We start from the raw sequence: 21,429 nt of genomic DNA on the forward strand, positions 1-21,429 counted from the left end.
CAGTAATGATTCTGGAAAGGTAGTGCAGAAATCAGTTACGAGTTTCAGAATACTTTCAAACTGAAAGAGTTTGAGAAAGGGAAGTACTTTGAAGAACAGGTGCCTCTTTTACCACTGAGCAAATCCACCTTCTGGTGGTCAAGATGATTCATAGATTCAAGGGTTGGAGGGGCATTCTCTGAATCAGAGCAGAGTTATCCTTACTGTTCTCAACCAAAACAAAAACCAACATGTACCAGCCAAAACAAAAGGATGTTCCAGTGCACCCTCCACCTCCAGAACTGGTTTGTTTACAATTTGGGCCTCCAATATACCTTGTTTTGAAGCTAGCATGGTGGAGTATACTCCCAGGCCAGTAGGTGATCCATGGTCCTATAGGCACAGCATTCTGGTCTGGTGACTGTAAGTCACAGGTACTTCTGGAAATTTAACAGGTTTCTCTCTTAGGAGCCACAGTGGTTCCAGCTCTGCACATCTTCGTGGGGGAACAGTTAAGTTGTATACCTAATGATTAGAATTAAGTAACCAAACAGCTTGCATGGCACCCAGAACAACCTGCTTCCCTACTAGAAATAGTGATATTACAACAGGTCAGTTCCATTAGAATGGATGGGAGGGAGAAAGAAAGAAAGCACAGAAAACTCTCCATAAATTAAAATCACATTGAAAGTATTTTTCAAAGTTTTATTATCATACATTTTGTACTCGTTTAAAAACATTTAAAAAGTAAAATATTCAGTTTAGTGCACACAGTAACATTTCAATTTTTTTCATTAAACCTCAGCAGATTACCACCAAGTAAAAATGAACAGACTGCCCCTCTCCCTTCCCCCACCACAAGCCTCTGCAAGTGGTCAGATTTTTTGGCTAATTATATAGGAGAGAGCAGGTTATTCCTGCAGATTCCATAGTCGTGGAATCTACAAGCAAGTCTCTTTCAAGAGCTCCTACTATAATTGCATCCTGAAAAATAAAATATGGAAAAAATATAATGAAACCTTTCACTGTCATTAAAGATTAAACATGACTTTGATAATTAACTTCCTCAAATATGCGTGAATAATGACAGAGAGAAACCAGTCACTGAAGATTGCTCACTGAAGTGGGTGTGAAGTTGAAGTCAGGGTAAAATCACAGCGAGGCTCAACAAGATAACATTATAAAAGGAAGCGTCCCTGGAGTTTTTTCAAGGTCAATTGGTCAAGGCCAGATGAAAGTACATATTCCGCCAACATCCTGTAATAAAAGAAAACAGAATTCAAGTTAGCTTATGCAGCAAAACAAAAATAAAAACGTCATACAGCTACAGGATTGAGTCCATTGGAAAACAGTGTTTCCCTTTTCCTCTGACATGTTTTATTTTGTAATTTATAAGGATTTCATTTTTCTGTCTTATTATAAATTTGACTCACAAAATGTTCTAATTATCTGCAGACACATTAATAGCTCTGTGAACAATATATTAATGTCGCAGTCTGGGATGTGCTCTCATATCAATAGTAAAATAAGGCTCACAAGAGAGTATACCAGGACAATGGTTATGTACATTATATATTAGATATTGTAGGGATTGTGAAAAAATTAGTGAGTTACAATTAACTCAGCTCATCTAGCTACATAAGTTTTGTTTTAAAAAAAACAAAAACAATGGAAGTATTGTGCTCTGAAAAGTGACGGTAAAATGGAACTTTCTTCCATAGACATACTGCCTGTGTCCATTTCCCGCCATATATGCCTACTTCACCAACTAAAGTAAGGTCTTACTGCAATTTACTCCTCTTAGCCAATGCAGAGCCAATACAGCAGAGGGAGCCCATTTTATAGTGGCTCATGCATCAGCGATAGAATTGGCCAAAGTGGGAGGCATGGCAATGTGTGAACCACAAAGAACCCAGGTTGGCTTTCAGATTCCAGGTTATGCTTGCTGAGCTGGCACTTAACTCACCTGCCTCTCCCCCCCATCCCCCGACACACACACAACTTGTAAGCTGAGCAGACTTGATCTGGAATTCATTAAAAGATCATCAATATAGAGCACTGAAATATTTTTATAAATTCACTCTTCAGAATATATCCATGTTAAAAAAAACACCATTCCAAAATTAACTGTTTAAATTAATGAAAAAAAAAAAATAGAGAAGAACCACTAGGGGTTTTTGTCCCATAGGGGACACAGAGCAATGAAAGGGAACATTTAAAAACAAAGTAATCCCACAGAATTTAAAACAAAAACAGGGTGTTTTTTTTAAGTCTCTCCACACACATTCTAGCACTTGGAATAGGGCTCAGAATATTATCTCTTCAAAGCCAGAGCTATGAAAGACATCAATACTGGGGCATCAGATACCCCAGACCTCATATTTTAAGATTCCAGGAGTCCTAGTTCTGCAAAACTCAATTCTCTTCCTTGGGGATTGTGAATTAGCAGGGAAGAAAATCTAAAGAAAATCCTTTCCTTTCTAAAATACAATAGTTTATTTCTATGGTGCATCCTTCAAACAGTATCACAGAGAGAGGTATAATAGAGACTAACACTTTACAGATTTAAGGATTTGCAGAACTGAGTGTGGTAATTTGTACAGGCAGGAGGAAAAAGCAATAGACTGAGATGAAAAGAAGATAAACTTAGATGCAATAAAGAAGAAAATGCCACTTTAAAACAAAGGGCCTGATTCCCACATCACCTCCACCAGTTTTAGGACAATGAACTCCATTGACTTCTGTGGTGTCCTTTTTAATTTACACTGGTGTATGTGGGAGGAGGATTAGAGCCATAACATTTTAGAAACTTTATCCATAAATGGAAGACTAGGTAGTATACATATAGATGCACAACTTGAATTTCATTTATGGTACTCGACCACCCCATGTTTTCAAAAACCTACCCTGGCCAATGTCCATGACTAACAGGAGACAGGTTTTCTGAAGTGAGAACTGGTCTGTATTGGTCAATGGTGTATTTGCACTGATGTAGCTATACTGATGCTAGTGTAGATGTGACGCTCCAGTTTAAACTCTTAGTGGTGCAGCTTACCTTGGGGTGAAATATTATACATAACACAATGATGCAAATTCTGCAGTTGGTTACAGCCGGCTGGTCTCATACACTTCAGTGGAGTTGCATAGATCAGATTTGGCCCTCAGTTAGACATGTACAACTCTACTATGTGAATGAGACCACATGGCTATAGTTGAATTCAGAATTGTATGTGTCTTTGTATTTTATATATATAAATGAAATCATAGCTATATTGTGTAACTGTGTAGACTAAAGTTAATCATTTACATGCTTATCCCAAATCACCTCTTGTGACATTTAATTACATGTTCTAATAATTTAGTTTTCAGTTTAAAAAATGATTAACTTTGACATCTGCATAATACTTAAAGACAACTAATATAGTTTATTATTCTTACCTTTTTTTTGGTTGTATTATTCTTTTACTCAAAATACCTTGCGTGCTAGACAAGAAAGAAAGGTACCTGTCTTAATACAGTATAAATACATATGCACAGAAATATGTACTAAAGGAAGTATTATTAAATATATAATTAGGGAGAAAATTTCAAAAGCACATATGGAATTGGGTAATAAAATTATGGTAAAAAAATTAAGCAAATATTTACTTTTTTAAATATGAATAGCAGGATGTATTTACCCATGAGGCAAAATATTTTCTCCATGGGTTCACTGAATCAAGTCAACATAGGTATTGTTCTGAATGTTTTTTTGAGATATCTGGAATGCTCACCATTTATAGTGCTACACTTCAAAATTGTTTTTTCTGGATGTGATGCTGACAGTCCTGGGGCCAACTCATGCAAAGGCCCCAAGGCCTTAACTGAACACTGACAAATGCATAGCTGGAAACCAGTCTGGCTCAACTGTGTGTTGGTATTGTTAAAATAGGTATTGGAGTTATAAAAATGTGTTCAGTGCTCAGACTTTATTAAATGCTTGTAGGATGCTTCATGTAATAATCTCACTTATAACATCTGTACTCCATGTTATAAAGTTATATTGAGTGTTTGCATTGTAAGCGTCTATAACTGTGTAACTCAAAGAGGAAAGAAGCACGACCTAATATAAAATGCTGGCTTCCCACAGAATGTGTTAGATCCTGCCCACAAGAAGATCCATTCCAGCCAGAATTGTGAAACATTGTGAAACAAAAGACAAAGACTTTGTTAATTGTATGCCTGTCCCCACTCCCACATGAAGAAGAGACCCATGCATGAACTCATCCCATCATCTTGAACTCTGGGAGAGAGTGAATAAAAATTCTTGACGAGAAGAAATTGGGTCTCTATGCTGCTTGGAGATTGGAGAGTGCAAGATTTTTAAGCATAAGCAAGGGATCCCCAGCAGCTTAGTCTGGGCTGGCGCTAGTGGACACAAAGCTTGCATATTACAGCATCTTCTATTACCTTTTGGAACCAAAAAACTATAACCCATTTGTGTGTGTGTGCATATGGTTACTTGCTTTTTCTTAGTTAATAAATCTTTCGTTATTTTATTATAGGATTGGCTACAAGTGTTGTCTTTAGTGTAAGATCTAAAGTGCAACTGACCTGGGATAAGTGACCAGTCCTTTGGAATTGGGAGTAACCAGAATATTATTGTGATTTTTGGTGTAAGTGACCATCTATCAAAAAGGCAAGCTTGCTTGAGTGGCAAGATAGATTGGAGTACCCAAGGGAACTATCTATGACTCCATGTTAAGGCAGTTGTAGTGTCTAAGGAGTTCACACTTAATGCTTGGTTGCTGAAATCTAAGTACAGAACTCTCAACCAATTTTGGGTGTGTGCCCTGCTTAACCATCTACCCTGAAGTTGGTAGTCATGCCCTTGAGCCACTCCAAACAGCGTGACACAGGAGCCCTAACTTTTTCTTTTGAAAATAACATTATTCAAGAGAAATTTCTTTACCTCAGGTCAGATAGCACATATTTGCATATGCTAATTGATCACTCTTCAGATAAATAATCATTAAACTCAGCTGCAACCACTCAGGATGCACTCAATAAGCCCCCTATCTGAACTGCTGTTTCTGCTGTAAAAGTGGTTTTAAACATCCATTTCTTTCATAGTTCTACCTGAAGGGTTCAACATTAAACACACATCTTAATTAACTAAGTTGTGCCCCACCCAATGAATACCAGCCAGGCAAAACCATTAGCAGTAAACAATTTTTTTCAACATAGGAATTTCTATACTGGATCAGATCATAGTCCTGCCAGTCCAGTACCCAATCTCCCCGTGGTCAGAAAGCAAAATTGGTTTGGCTTCCCAATAAGGGTGAAACAATAGTGTTCACGAGTGTTACACATGCAGTAAAAATGCCAGCCTTCCACATGTGATTAGGCTGTTCACTATTGGACCACATTGATTTGTCATGTGAGACTGCATTCCTTAACCAGGACTATTTCTTTAGAATGCAACAATAAGCTTTATGGCATGTTGCATCCCTTGAAAAATTAGCAGGAGCAAACAGCACATGGTAGCTATTGAATAAGACTCCGAAAGAATCATTCCAATACAACATGTTACAAAATTACACTGACATTGTCAGCTTCATTCATTTAGACACAGCTGCTTTTCCAGTAGATTCTTGTTCTACGTATTGGAGAAGTACAGAATGTGGTTTACTATCTCAGTGCACCTATGCGTTTAGTGTATGAGCTTTCTTCTCCCTATAATTATTCATACTTGAATTGTGCATCGCCAAAAGGAGCAGAGTCAGCATCCAAAAAGCATTCCTCATTCTTATGCATGACACACAGTGTAATGGAGACATGAAATGAGACAGTAATATCTCAGGTTGCTTTCTAGGTCCCAAGTTTACCATAGCTCTGTAAGGTTTCAACATGGCAGCTTATATTTTGTTAAAGACTACATAAATTTCAGCAGTTTACCATGTGATATCTCTATGAATGGGATAAAGGAAAGGCCCACGGAGGGCCCTTGATTTTCACAAAAAAATAAGAGCTCCATTAAGAGACTTGCAACGTATTAGTACTTGGCCTCTATAAATCCCTCAGTTCTTTAAGTATGAACTGCATATAAAGACATGCAAAACATCTGAAGTTGTTCTTTTCATAGAAACAGAAGTAAACTGTATTTGAATTAAGCCAGGTACACCATTTAGATTCATTATTAGTGCCAAAATAGTTGAGACAATTTGTCCACAATTTAAACGTTGGGCTTTAATGCTTTGTGAAATTATAAACCATACTGAGCTGACAGCTGTTACTGTTTTCCAAAAATAATGGTTTACAATGGTTGCCAATGTATTAACTGGAGCCTTCTTCAAGATCTTCCCTTTTACCCTGCGATGAACCCTACATCCCAAGGGAGCATCATCTTGCAGAGAGCAGTGGGGTATTAATTTAGAATCATAGAATATCAGGTTTGCTCAGTGGTTTGAGCATTGGCCTGCTTAACCCAGGGTTGTGCGTTCAATCCTTGAGGGGGCGGTTTGGGGCAAAAATCTGTCTAGGGATTGGTCCTACGTTGAGCAGCAGGTTGGATTAGATGACCTCCTGAGGTCCCTTCCAACCCTGATATTCCATGATTAAATTTGTTTTCCATTTTTAAAAATCCACATTTGTCTCCCACAACCAAAAAAAAAAAAGAGGTAAAAGCACTCGGTAAACGAGCTGATACAAAGCTGCATTTTGCTGGAAAGATTTGTACTTTCTTCTTTAAAAGGGCATTGAGTATATGGTTAGCATAACAGTGTTCAGTTTAGATCATTTGAAGATAAGTGGATTATGGTGGATGAAATCCTTAGAAGGGGTATCCTCTGACAGATTTTTTTTTTTTTTTTTTTTAAACACTACACTAAAATCCCTGTTACTTCATGGAACCTGATCTGTTCCAAAAGCAAAATATTTGCTCTCCAGAACTATGTTGAGAACTACATTGCTGGCAGGTACCTGTATCCAGAGAAAGGAATAACTCCCAGATTCAGGAAATCATCTCATCTGTCCCTTCAATTTGATGGTAGAATATCATGGAACATTTGAGAGCTCCCTCCTTCTGAAGGAGTCACTGATTATTTTTTTCTCTATACTTAATTTAAACCAATTTTGAGTTCTAGAGATTTGCATAAACCACGATTTGACCCAATTTGTTTCATTGCTTTTTTGCCTCCCCACATCACATCGAACTCTGAAACAAATACACCTTTAAAATAAAGCTGTCACCCTTGAATACTGGAGTGCAGACTATGTACTCCAGTCTCTTAAAAATGGATAGCAGGATCCAAACCCTCCAATGAGGAATTTCCAATCTCAGACCCTGATCTTGAAAAGATTTTTGCATGTGCTTGACTTTATGCACATCAGATGACAATCACTCTATGTAGTAATGCAAATTGGCTTTAATGGGACAACTCATATATGCTTAAATTTAAGCACATATTTAAGTCTTTGTAGGATCAGAGTCTAAAGTTTCAATCCTGCAAGTGGAGTCCTCTCCCAATCCTGGTTTGTGCTTGTAGTCTTCCGGGCTCCCCTCCCTACTGATTTTTTTTTTTAAGTTGCCACTTTAAACTCCTTCCCATGATGCATCATTGCATTTTTTACTCTTCCTTGTTTTATTTGCTCTTCCCTTCTTTTTTCTGTAATTTATAATTGGGACCAGAAAGCCATTCTTTTTTACCCAGTAGAAGATAAGCTATTGTAGCTTTGGGTTTTATTTACATGGTGGTCTCTAAAGTAGTAGGGTTATTGCTACCTCTCTGTATTGTGGCTCTGTTTAGCTTGTTCTTATAAAAAGAAGCAAGGATAAACAATAGCACAGAATGCTGCATACAGCCATAATAGAATATTAAGTGAGCTATACATAGATTGAAACTACTTGAGTTTTGTAACAGAAGCATGTTTGGTGATGGCTCTGATGGCAAAGTTCTACTCCCATTGAAGTCATCGTTAAAATTCTCAACAATTGGGGAAGACAGATGTTCTTGCAGTTAGGACCCTGGACTAGAACTCCGAAGATCTGGGTTCAGGTCCTGGCTTGGCCACAGGTTTCTGTAGCACCTTGAAAAAAACACATTTAGTCTGTGTCTCTGTTCCCTCATCTGCAAAGTGGGGATTGTAATACTCCCTCTCTCTGCCCTTTGTCAATCTTATCTACTGAGACCCTCCCCAAAGAGCTAAACATCTGTCTCTTTCTGTGTGGCTGGTGGGCTCAACTGGCCTGGGGTTTCTTAGCACAACTGTGACATGGATAGAGATGGAGATGGCCCTTATATTGCAAAGACTTCTATTCATGGTTAACCTTACACGCATTCATAGTCCCCTTGATATCAATGGGATTGCTCACATGTATAAATGTTAAACGTGTATCAAGTCTTTGTAGGATTGGGCTATGTGCTGGAAACAGACACATCAGAAGACAATCACCATGGTTACTCAAAGTTACTGTTTATCATTTAAGCTAGCATTGGTTTTCGCTACATTTGCCAGTTCACTTAACCCTGTGTGTCTTTCTGCAATGTTTAATCCCTTTGCAGGATTTCCTTTTCAGCAGATTATCCTTTTAGCAATTGCATTTGCCCTTAATGGGCAATTTCTGCTGTGGTTCATTTAAATATAAGGGACTAGTACAATTTTTTTGGATCACTCAATGATGCCATTATGCAGAACTGTAGTCACATTCATTTTTTATTAATGCGTGAATACAGTTTGGTATCTAGTATTGTATATTTAATGGATTACAGCAAAATTCCATGATTTTTTTCTTCAAAGAAGCCATGCAGAAGGTTTCATATTTTAAATTGGATACACTGTGTCTTTCTTGTCACAATTTTATGGAGAAAAACGAACAGCTGTATCTTTGATGTGCTATTTTTTCCCCTTCCAGAATGTATTAAAAATGTTTACAACATTTCCAAACATCTTTCATTTAGAGTCTTTCAAAAATCTCTTTAAAACTTCATTTATTTTTGTTCTAAACTTAGGGAAGCAGTGATAAAGTCTTGTATTCAAGGCAATCTAGTTCTGCAGTAAAGGCAGTTGTCATTTTTTATTTTGATAAGACTGCTTATATCTGGATTTTTTTCTCAAAAGCTATTGTAGAACTTATAAAAAGAACAGGAGTACTTGTGGCACCTTAGAGACTAACAAATTTATTTGAGCATAAGCTTTCGTGGGCTACAGCCCACTTCTTTGGATGCACAGAATGGAACATATATTGAGGAGATATAGATACACATACAGAGAGCATGAAAAGGTGGGAGTTGTCTTACTTATAGTAATCATCCTGGCAGACTGCCCATCAGATTAAGCAGAACACTAAAAGAATAATAATATCTGGGGAGTAGGTAGCTACATTAAAAACAAAAAACTTTATTGGATTTCAACTGTGGCGTTTTGAAAGATGCTTTTGTTACTCACCCAGCTGTCACCACCAAAACGATCCATATTTTCAAAATGTCCAGATTGGTGAATGCCACTTGGTTGACTTTTGTTTTGTAGTCGGTCCAGAAAAGCATTATTTACCCTTAAAAACAAGGGGGGAAATGAACATTAATAATAGCAGCTTGTTAAAGAGGTTGATATAATATTGAATTTCAAAGTCTATGAATTCTGTGAATGACTTTTGGTGCTTAAAAGTCATCCGTGAACCCTTTTGCTTAGTTAAAACTAGGGCTGTCGATAATCGCAGTTAACTCACGTGATTAACAAAAAAATTAATCGCAATTAAAAAAAACTATCACAATTGCACTGTTAAACAATAGAATACTAATTGAAATGTATTAAATATATTGGGATGTTTTTCTACATTTTCAAATATATCGATTTCAGTTACAACACAGAATACAAAGTGTACAGTGCTCACTTTATATTATTTTTTATTAAATACTTGCTCTGTAAAAATGATAAAAAGAAATTGTATTTTCAATTCACTTCAAACAAGTACTGTAGTGCAATCTCTTTATCATGAAAGTGCAACTTACAAATTTACTTTTTTGTTACATAACTGCACTAAAAAACAAAACAGTGTCAAACTTTAGAACCTACAGGTCCACTCAGTCCTATTTCTTGTTCAGCCAATCGCTAAGAGAAACATTTACGCGAGATAATGCTGCGCACTTCTTAATTACAATGTCACCTGAAAGTGAGAACAGGCGTTCACATAGCACTGTTGTAGCTGGCATTGCAAGATATTTACGTGCCAGATGTGCTAAGGATTCATATGTCCCTTTGTGCTTCAACCACCATTCCAGAGGACATGCATCCATGCTGATGATGCTTGTTAAAAAAAGAATGTGTTAACTAAATTTATGACTGAATTCCTTGGGGGAGAATTGTGCATCTCCTGCTCTGTTTCACCTGCATTCTGCCATATATTTCATGTTATAGCAGTATCTGATGATGACCCAGCACATGTTGTTTGTTTTAAGAACACTTTCAGAACAAATTTGACAAAACGCAAAAGGTACCAATGTGAGATTTCTAAAGCTAGATACATCCCTCAAACCAAGATTTAAGAATCTGAAATGCCTTCCAAAACCTGAGAGGGATGAGGTATGGAGCATGCTTTCAGAAGTCTTACAAGAGCAACACGCTGATGCAGAAACTACAGATCCGAATCACCAAAAAAGTAAATCAACCTTCTGCTGGTGACATCTGATTCAGATGATGAAAATAAGCATGTGTCAGTCCACACTGCTCTGGATTGTTATTGAGCTGAACCCGTCATCAGCATGGACGCATGTCCTCTGGAATGGTGGTTGAAGTACGAAGGGACATATGAATCTTTAGCGAATCTGTCACGTAAATATCTTGCGACGCCAGCTACAACAGTGCCATGAGAACACCTCTTCTCACTTTCAGGTGACATTGTGAACAAGAAGTGGGCAGCATTAGCTCCTGCAAATGTAAACAAACTTGTTTGTCTGAGCGATTGCCTGAAAAAGAAGTAGGACTGATTGGACTTGTAGGTTCTAAAGTTTCACATTGTTTTATTTTTAATGCACGGGTTTTTTTTAAATACATAATTCTAGATTTGTAAGTTCAACTTCCATGATAAAGAGATTGTACTACTGTACTACAGTACCTGTATTAGGTGAATTGAAAAATACTATTTCTTTTGTTTTTACAGTGCAAATATTTGTAATAAAAAATAAATATAAAGTGAGCACGGCGCACTTTGTATTCTGTGTTGTAGTTGAAATCAATTAAGAGAAAGATCCAGAATTTTAAACTGGGACTGTTTAGCATACAGAGAAGACAGGCTACAGGGTGAAATAAGATGACTCTACTTACCCTCTCATAATAAAAGAGCAAGGGAACAGTTAATAGATTTGAAAGTAAACACTAAGAAAAGGAATATATATTAACAAAGTGGTCGCTTAGCCCGTGGAACTCATTACTAGCTACCACTTTTTTGAAGCCAAGAGACTAGTAGGATTAAATATTTATATGGCTAATAAGAACATTTATAGTCACAGTAGACTGAATACCTATTTTTACCTTTTTGCTTCAGGGCATAATGCAAGCACTATCTGATAGGAGTTAGGAACAGTTACTTGTTTATAGAGGAAAAGTGTTCATAATTATCCACTATGAAGTTTCTATAACTTTCCTCTGAAGTAACTGGTACTGGCCACTGTTATAGACAGGACACTGGACTAGATGGACCATGGATCTAGTATGGTATGGGAATACTTATGTAAAAGCTGGTGCCAGGTTTGGACACTTAATTTGCTTGCACAGACATCCTGATAATTACACGTGCACACAGTCATTTACACACTTCACCAGTCATTTGCTAAGGTATTTGCCATGACTCAGAAGATAAGTTAGGCATAGTGACATGCACAGTTCTCTGAAATTCTGGGCCTTAGAGAATAATAATCAGATTCCCCTCCAAATGCATCCCAGGAGATCCATTCGGTCTTCAAACAAATAGGTAAGTAACAAAACCCACTTTTGCAAAAAAAGTTACTGCACAATTGTGTAGAAATTGATTATACATGAGTTGTGACAATGGGTCTCATTGGCTTGTCCAAGTGCAAGGTTGATACCAAAGATGTTATTTGGAGCATCCTCATTGCAATGATTCCCTAAAGCACAAAATTGCAGTTTCGTGAAACCATCTAGACAGGAATTCAATGTAAGCCATTTCTTCTGTTTTTTTCCATAAATTATACCTCCTCTGTTCATTCTGATGCACTTTTGTTCTTTCTTGCTCTTCTTGCTCTCGTCTCAGTTCCAATAATTCACCCTGGGAACAATAAAAGTGAAACCCAAATGATTTTTTTTAAATTTACGTAGTTATTCAGAAGACAAACCCAATTAATTACACAATATATTAACCTTAACTAGTGCACTATTTAATTTGCCAAACTTTTACTTAATTTTAGTTCCTCTGGGAAGTAAGTTTTATTTACAATACCCAATCTCATCCCAAAAAATGTACTCCATTTCCTCTTCAGTCTTCCACTGGACAGAAGGGCATGTGTCCTCTTGCAAAAGAAGCCAAGGTGTTCTGACAGCTAAACTCAGATCTAGGGGGATCTACCAGAGGCAGGCGTCCTCCAGATGGAACGACTTTACCTCTACCCTTTGTGGTGGTTCCAAAGACCACTGCTGCCTCCTGATGCAAGTCTGCAGTGATATGTGACACTATGCCATGAAGGAGGAAGCAAGCTTTGGAGGTCCTTGCAGCCCTACCTCAGCCCCACCCTCTCCCACTGTGTGGCTCTGCCTTCCTGCTGACCTACCGTGGATGAGCTTCCAAATGGTTTATCAACCATGGGAGGATGTCATAGAACATGCTCTCCTCCCTTTTGTCCCTCCCTTTGCCCTGATCCAACTCCACCAGAGAGGTCCTTTGTGGCCATCTGCCTGTCCCAAGTCAGGATAAAGGAGGAGGGTTGGGCGTGGGGCTAGCAACTCCACCCCGTAAAAAAATTAATTTGCTACAGAAACGCCAACAATAGAGATAACAGACTTTTAGCCTGGAAAAAGAATGGCCTTCAACTCGAAGACGCATGATGCTGGGTGGTGAAAGTCGTGAGGAAGCCACTAAGCTGATTACCCTTCTTGCAACTAGGAGGATTACCATCGGTACATGGAACGTGAGGACCATGTACGAGTCAAGAAAGACGGCGCATGTCGCAGCAGAGATGAGGAGCAACAACCTGACCCTACTAGGCATTAACGAGACAAGATAGACGCAAACTGGACAGAGACGATTGTTGACAGGAGAGCTGTTGCTGTATTCCGGACATGAAGAGAGCGACGCACCCCACACACAGGGAGTAGGCTTCATGTTGTCCAAGCAGGCACAGAGAGCACTGATTGGTTGGGAGGCACATGGTTCCAGGATCATCACAGCATCCTTCAGAACTAAAATGAAGAGGATTAAGATGAATGTTGTACAGTGCTATGCTCCAACCAATGACAGTGAAGAGGGGGACAAAGACTATTTTTACAACAGACTTCAGAAAATATTAGAGACTCTCCCAGACAAAGACATTACCATCCTTATGGGAGACTTTAATGCCAAAATTGGACCTGACAACACAGGATATGAACAAGTCATGGGAACCCACGCTCTGGGAGAGATGAGTGAGAATGGAGAGAGATTTGTGGATTTGTGTGCACTTAAACAACCTGGTCATAGGAGGTAGCATCTTTCCTCACAAGCGGATCCACAAGAGTACCTGGGTATCGCCAGCAGGCACGATAGAAAACCAGATCAATCATGTCTGTATTAGTAAGAAGTTCAGAAGATCTTTGCAGGATGTTAGAGTAAGAAGAGGAGCAGACGTAGCGTCCGACCATCACTTAGTGGTGGTCAGATTGAAGCTGAAGAAGAACTGGATAGACGCGTCAGATAGAAGAGCGAAGTACAACGTCAGCCTTTTGAAGGATCATAAGATCAAGGAAGATTTTGGACTGACGCTGAAGAATAAGTTTTCAGTACTACAGGATCGGTCTGAGGAAGAGGAAGACAGTGTATCCAACAGATGGCAGAAAGTGAGAGACACACTTAGGTCAGCATGCCAGGAAGTGCTTGGAATCAAGAAATACCAGCAGAAAGAGTGGATCACAGCAGAGACCTTGACTAAGATAGAAGATAGAAAGAAGGAAAAGGCAGTAGTTAATAACAGCAGGACTAGAGCAGCAAAGGCTAAAGCGCAAGAAGAGTATGCTGAAGCCCATAAAGTAGTGAAGAGGAATATTAGGAAGGATAAGAGATTATGTGGATGGACTGGCAGCAGAAGCAGAACAGACAGCATACAATGGTAATATGAAACAGCTGTATGACATCACCAAGCGACTGTTTGGAAAGTTCAGCAAGCGAGAACGTCCCGTCAAAGACAAGCAGAGAAAGTCTAACAGAAATAGAACAACAGATGAATAGATGGGCGGAGCACTTTGAGGAACTCCTAAATAGACCTGTACCACTAAATCCACCAGACATTGACCCAGCCAACGAATACCTTCAAATCAATTGTGATAGACCTACCAGAGAAGAGATCAGAAAAGCCATCATTATGATGAAGAACAGGAAGGCGGTTGGACCTGACGATATTCCAGCAGAGGCCCTGAAAGTAGATCTGGATGCTTCAGTGGAAATGCTGTCCGCCCTTTTTGAGAAGATATGGGAAGAAGAAGTGATTCCGGCAGACTGGAAAGAGGGATACCTTATTAAAATCCCCAAGAAAGGAGACCTCAGCAATAGTGCCAACTACAGAGGAATCATACTTCTGTCGGTGCCAGGGAAGGTCTTCAACCGAGTTCTCTTAGAGAGAATGAAGGATGCCATCCATCCACAGCTACGAGATGAGCAGGCAGGTTTCTGGCAAAACAGATCATGCACGGACCAGATAGCAACGCTCCGCATCATAGTCGAGCAGTCTATGGAATGGAACTCCTCGTTGTACATCAACTTTGTTGACTATGAAAAAGCATTCGATAGCGTGGATCGAGAGACTCTCTGGAAGCTCCTTCGGCATTATGGCATCCCAGCAAAGGTGGTTAACTTGATTAAGAACTTATATGATGGCATACACTGTAGAGTGATCCATGGAGGGCAGCTTACAAACAGCTTCCAGGTGCGAACCGGAGTCAGACAAGGATGTTTGTTGTCACCATTTCTCTTTCTCCTTGTCATTGATTGGATTATGAAGACATCCACTTATGAGCGCAGGAACGGAATCCAGTGGACGTTGTGGACCCAGCTTGATGACCTGGACTTTGCCGACGACCTTGCACTCCTTTCGCATAGCAAACAGCAGATGCAAGAGAAGACTAACGTAGTGGCAGCCACGTCATCACAGGTTGGCCTCAACATCCACAAGGACAAGACCAAGATCCTCAAGATTAACTCCATCAGTAATGACCCAGTCACACTGAATGGAAGCCCTCTGGAAGAAGTACAGTCCTTCACCTACCTAGGCAGCATCATCGACCAACAGGGTGGCACGGACGCAGACATCAAAGCAAGGATCGGTAAGGCAAGAGCAGCTTTCTTACAGCTCAAGAACATCTGGAGCTCCAGAGAGCTGTCTTTGGCAACAAAGATTAGACTGTCCAATTCCAACGTGAAATCAGTCTGATTGTATGGAGCTGAAACCTGGAGGATAACTAAAACAACCACCAGGAAGATCCAGACCTTCATAAATAGTTGCCTTAGAAGGATTCTCCAGATCCGCTGGCCAGACACCATCAGCAACATCTACCTCTTGGAGAGGACCCGTCAACTTCCAGCCGAGGAAGAAATTAGAAGGAGAAGGTGGGGCTGGATAGGACACACACTACGCAAGCAGCCAACCAACATCACTAGACAGGCATTGCGGTGGAACCCCAAGGCAAGCGGAAAAGAGGCCGTCCAAGAAACACCTGGCGACGCGACCTTCAGGCTGATAGCATAAAAATGGGCTATACCTGGAACCAGCTAAAGCAAATGGCCCAGGACAGAGGACTCTGGAGATCTGTGGTTGGCGGCCCATACCCCGATTGGGGTGACGGGCATGAGTGAGTGAGTGAGTTGCCCTGATCCACAAGTTTTGCTTCTCTTCTGCTTTCAGAAGAGGAGGGGAGAACAGGACCCTTTACAACATAGCTCTAGATTTTGAAACTACCTCTGTCCATTGTTACTGGGACAGAGTTTGGGGGAATTTTATTTATGTACGTTTCTTTATTCCTTAATTGCATACTATTATCTTTGGAGCCACACTTATGCTGTTTTCCATAGAAGTGGCCTTGCTGAGCCTTTCTGAAGTCAGGCCTCTTGTTATGAAGAATACCTGGCTTTAGAGAGTCCATAGCGACCGCTTCACACTATGTAAATATGCTCATTCAATTTATTCTTATCTTGCTGTATTGTCTGTGGATACTTGTTTATAACAAACTGAATAGTGTTCTAGAGCTAGATCCTGCTGCCCTTAAAAGTAATCCTAAATTATGCGACGTGCTGCCAGTGATATCAGAGGGGCTGTTCCCATGAGTATGGCTCACTCAGAAAAGGGTTGCAGAATTGGTTTTATAAAAATAATAATAATAAAAAAAATGTAGCAGTTCAAGTGTTACTCAAACACATATAAGGAAATTCTGACCATGACAGCATTAAATTTATGCAGAACTGGTGATGCAGAATGGTTTGAGCTGTCCGAAGATGTTCTGGGATCTCCAGGTCCTTTCAGGACCTAGGCTGTCGTATAGTTTGGTGCCCATGTAGCTAGAACAGAAAAGGGATGCAGCAGAGCCATAGTAAGATGATGTGTAGCCTCACTATCTTCCCTTCCAGCATCACACTGTGGGGCTGCACTGGGCCCCAAGGTTTCCTCACAGTTATCCTTACGTTTCCTTGTCGCTTAAGTATCCCCTTTGGTGTTTATCAGCTCCTGGAATGCTGCACTGAGCCTCTGGAGACCTACCGTATGGACTAAAACAACAACCGTTGCAGAACCTCCGGACACCACTTCCCAGCCTGCTTAGAGTTTGGAGTGGGGATGGAATAGACTGGAAACTCCTGCAAATGCCAACTGGGAGCTTCTGATAGGGTGATTTATAGACCATTTGCTGGGCCAATGAGAAGCCAGGACAGCTCAGTTGCTTCAATTGGAAGGGACAGAATGATTCAGAGACAGAGACTAGTCTTAAGAATTTTCACTTTTGGAGCTTTTGAGTTTGGAGCTGAGAGATAAAATAGCCTAGGGAGTCCGGGCTCAGCTCCCAGTCCCCACAAAGGGGGACATTGAACTGCTGCAGGATCTAACATGCACTAGGTAGTTCCAACATTGCTGAGGCCAGGGTCCAGGAAGGCAGAGAACCAACCCAGCTCCACCTACTAAGAGCCATCCGAGACCTCCACAGGACTCTAGACAGGGGTCCAGCAGAGGATCCTTCCCCAATCAGGGGTGAAAATACTGTAAGAGAACCCCTTTTGTTTTCTTTAAGTTAGCCAACATTTGTAGCACTGCTACACCCATCTCTGGCCTCACACTCTTTCCACCTAGCTGGAAAGGTGCCAGGGAAGGAGCTGGCAGTGTGGTACAGTTGTGAATGGTTGTATTAACATTTAGCATTTATTGGTTAACTGTATTGCTTTCCTTCTTTAGAGTGTCTGTTTCCTGTCCTCAATAAAATCCCCCTTTGTTATACTATTATTTTGGGGTGTAGCATTTCATTTGTTGGAGTTTGTATTATTGTCATTTGTTTCTTGTGCACTGGGTCATACTCCTTCTTAATAGTAGTTGTATTAGTTATTTTCCCAAGGGACAGCACCCTAGTGTCTTGAGCACATAAAAGAAGCACCTTGGGAGGAGGCACCAGGCATCGCAACAGAGAACCCAGGACCAACCCATATGAGGAGTGGAGAGAAGCCACTACAACTGGCAAATATCAGCTGCAGTTGTTGGAAGGAAGCACACAATGCGTGGCCATTGTTGTGCCAACTTCCTTGCACTTTACACTTTTTAAGGTTATGATGATGTGGCCCTATGGTTTTGTTTAGAAATCAGGGTAGCGAGCTGGGCCATGCATGTTTAATTGTTTAGCTCTGATTCATGCAACACCAAGTATCAGCCAGGTGTCCTGGTCAGCCTGATGACTGCTAATGCTAATCAAAGGAACATCAATTCCATGTAATTTGTACTGAAGTTGCTGGGTCAGTACCTTTCCATGTTATGCAACATGCCATCTCTGCCAGCTGTTACTGATATGCTAGGGATCTCACACCATTAGAAGCACAGTCAACAGGAACTGAAGCTACCAACTTTTGCCACCAAAAGGGTTCTTGAAGGGAAAATAGACCTATCCTGCACATTTGCCATAGTAATGGAGCACCAATAAAGCTGGAATGTGAACTAAAGTGATGAATTTTATAGAAAGGTTCAGTAACTAAAAATGAACTACAGAATGAAATAAAAACCAATTTAAGAAGAACATTAATAAAAGCTTTGCAGTAAATAATATAATCAATCAATAACCGGATAATGTTTTGTGTATCGCTGTTTGTCTATCCCTAAAAGAAAAGCAAGATTAAGAAATAAAAAAGCCAAGCTTCATTTTCACTTTTTAAATAACTGTTCAACCTGAAAATTAAAATCCAGTATCTGATTTTCTAATGTTTGACTTTTAATGGCATTCATTAGATTTCTGCAATAGCTATACCTTCAGAAATATACTGCAAGTACATAATACTGTGTTTAAAGTGCCCTGGAAAACATTTTAAATCTAGCAATACATATTAAAACCTATTTCCCCCCAAAAAATTAACTGACAAAACCTATAAATTTAATAGCTATATTGCATTAGAAGGTGCACACAAAAACAGAATTTACAATTACATTAATAAAATAGTAGCTTGAAGTGGAAGTGAGTTAACATAAATCTGAGGGACAATTATTAGAGCTTTTAAAATATGTACACTTTAGAGTAGGTTTACAAATACCTACTGGACAGATTAACGTACTAATAGCAGCTACTGAGGCAAGGAGTACTTTGGTACTATGTATTAAAACAAACATTTTGCACTCAGCCCATACTCCTTTAGAGAGAGATAGAAATCAGTAAAAAGCATAAAAATCAACAATTTAGTTAGAGAGAGATTTACCTTAGACGTGACTGTGGCCCCAACTCTACAATGACCTCCACACTGGGATGCCCTGGGCCAAGCTCTATGAAGGGTTGGGGCCTATGCTTGTTTTAAATGAAAAACTCTCTTTATGGTACAACGTACAATGCCATAGTTATTTATAACATACATACCCATAGCATTTGAAATTTTGTAAGGGTTTTATTTAGGAGAAAATATATGTTGGTAACTGGACAGAAGAGAAAGGGTGTATGCTATGATGGGAAAGAAATAAGCTATATACTTTTATTTTATTAAATGGAGGCATATTTCTTGAAGGACCCATATGTCCAATTACTGGAACAACAGAAGAAGTGTGTATAAGAGGCAGTGATATGATTTAATGTTTAGAGAAGAAACTGGAAGTCAGTAGATCGGGTTATATGCCCAGCTCTACCACAGACTCATTATGCGAGTTTGGACAACTTACCTACTCATCTAAGTAATTAGTGCAAATAGGTGCAATTGCATATGCAGGAGGTCGAAGATCTGGTCCAGTCCATACCCATTAAAGTCAATTTACATGAATCTGTATATGTTTGATCAACCCAGTCTCTATTCTTTTGCTAAAATAGCAAGTTGGAATACTTTAAAGACATTTTCTCTGAATCATTAATAATTATGTTCAAGAAATCAAGGAGGATAGGGGACGTGCCAGAGGGCTGGAAAGGCACAAATATAGTACCCATCTTGAAAGGGGGTGGAGGGAAGGAGAGCTCAGGGAATTTTAAGCTAGTCATCCTAACTTCGATACCGGAAAGATACCAAAACAAGTTATTAAACCATCAATCATTCTGTTCAAATCTACAGGTGATAAATAATTGCTAATAAAGACTTTTTTCAAGAACAAATGATGTCAAACCAACCAAATTTCCTTTTTTGACAGGGTAACTGGCCTAGTGGATTGAAAGAAGAAGGGAGATGCACTGGACTTAGTAAGGCTGTTGACACAGTCCTACTTAACATTCTCATAAGCAAACTAAGGAAATATGATCAAGATGACATTATTATAAGATGGGTGGTCTTTCAACCAGTTTTGCATTCCTAAAGTGGTTATCAATGGTGTCCAGTTTGGGGCACTGCACTTTAAGATACATATGAACAACCTGGAGAGAGTCTAGAGGAGAACAACAAAATTAAAAGGTTTAGAAAAACATGACCTATGAGGAAAGATGGAAAGAACTGGGCACATTTAGCCTAGAGAAGAGAATGCCATGGCAGGGGGGAAAAGAAGACTTCAAATATGTAAAAGGTTGCTCTAGAGAGAATGGTGATCAATTGTTCTCTACATCCACCAATGGGAGGACAAGCAATAATTGTCTGAGTTTGCAGCAAGGGTGATTTAAGTTAGATGTTAGGACCAACTTTCTAACTATAAGGATGTTTAAGCACTGGAACAGTTTACTTTGGGAGGTTGTGGAATAGAGATTTTTAAGAACAGGTTGGACAAACAACTGTCAGGAATGGTCTAGTGTATTTAATCCTGCCTCAGCACAGGGGTTAGAGAAAATGACCTCCTGAGGTTCCTTCCAAGTCTACATTTCCATGATTTTATGATTTTTTAAAGACTTGCTTCTAAACACAACTAAGGGGAGATGGTGTGTGAAGCATTAGTTCTCTATTCAGAATCACCTTCAAATGTCCCTATGATACGCTTAGTGAGAACTTCTGTGTAGAGGAGAGGAAAGGAAAGGAGAGGAAAAAACTATTACTAACCTTCCATAACAGTTGTTCTTCGAGATGTGTTGCACACATCCATTCCAGTCTTGATGTGCATGCACCCCGGGTACACAGTCACCATACATTTTTCTCTCCATGGTTCCCGTTGGGGTAGCTTGAGCGCCCCCTGCTGCCGCATGCTAGCGGTGCCAATATAAAGGGCCCAACTGATGCCAAGTCCCCTCAGTTCCTTCTTTCCAGAAAGCTCCAATGTACAGGGGTAGGAGGGCGGGTCATGGAATGGACATGTGCAACTAGGGTGACCAGATGTCCCGAAAAAAATCGGGAGAGTCCCAATATTTAGGCATTTGTCCTACGTCCCGACTGATGTTTGGTCGGGACACAATTTGTTCCAATATTTCGCACTCTGGGTTTTTGTTTGTTTGTTTTTGCTCCGCCGGTGATCCCTCCCACCCCCATGTGTCCCGATATTTTCTTCCTCTCACTGGTCACCCTACGTGCAACACATCTCAAAGAACAACTGTTATGGAAAGTTAGTAACCATTTTTTCCTTCAAGTGATTGCACATGTGCATTACACTTGTGGTGACTCCCAGCCAGTAATCTAGGTGGACAGATCGGAGTTCATATAATGGCCTCATT

At 39.8% G+C, this 21,429-nt stretch overlaps 1 protein-coding gene across 1 annotated transcript in view; it reads right to left on the bottom strand.

Annotated features, from left to right (window-relative positions):
- Positions 1 to 670: 670 nt before the first annotated feature.
- The window catches only part of EPSTI1 (epithelial stromal interaction 1), a 77,258-nt gene continuing 56,499 nt past the window's right edge, over positions 671 to 21,429 (bottom strand). The window contains exons 9-12 of the mRNA XM_054014020.1: positions 12,168 to 12,241; positions 9,406 to 9,511; positions 3,418 to 3,462; positions 671 to 1,236 (exon numbers count right to left, since the gene is read on the bottom strand). Coding sequence (XP_053869995.1) covers positions 3,442 to 3,462; positions 9,406 to 9,511; positions 12,168 to 12,241 — 201 coding nt within the window. The 3' untranslated portion in view covers positions 671 to 1,236; positions 3,418 to 3,441. The remainder of the gene's footprint in view (positions 1,237 to 3,417; positions 3,463 to 9,405; positions 9,512 to 12,167; positions 12,242 to 21,429) is intronic.

Source organism: Malaclemys terrapin, chromosome 1 (genome assembly GCF_027887155.1).
Source record: "Malaclemys terrapin pileata isolate rMalTer1 chromosome 1, rMalTer1.hap1, whole genome shotgun sequence".
Classification (NCBI taxonomy): domain Eukaryota; kingdom Metazoa; phylum Chordata; order Testudines; family Emydidae; genus Malaclemys; species Malaclemys terrapin.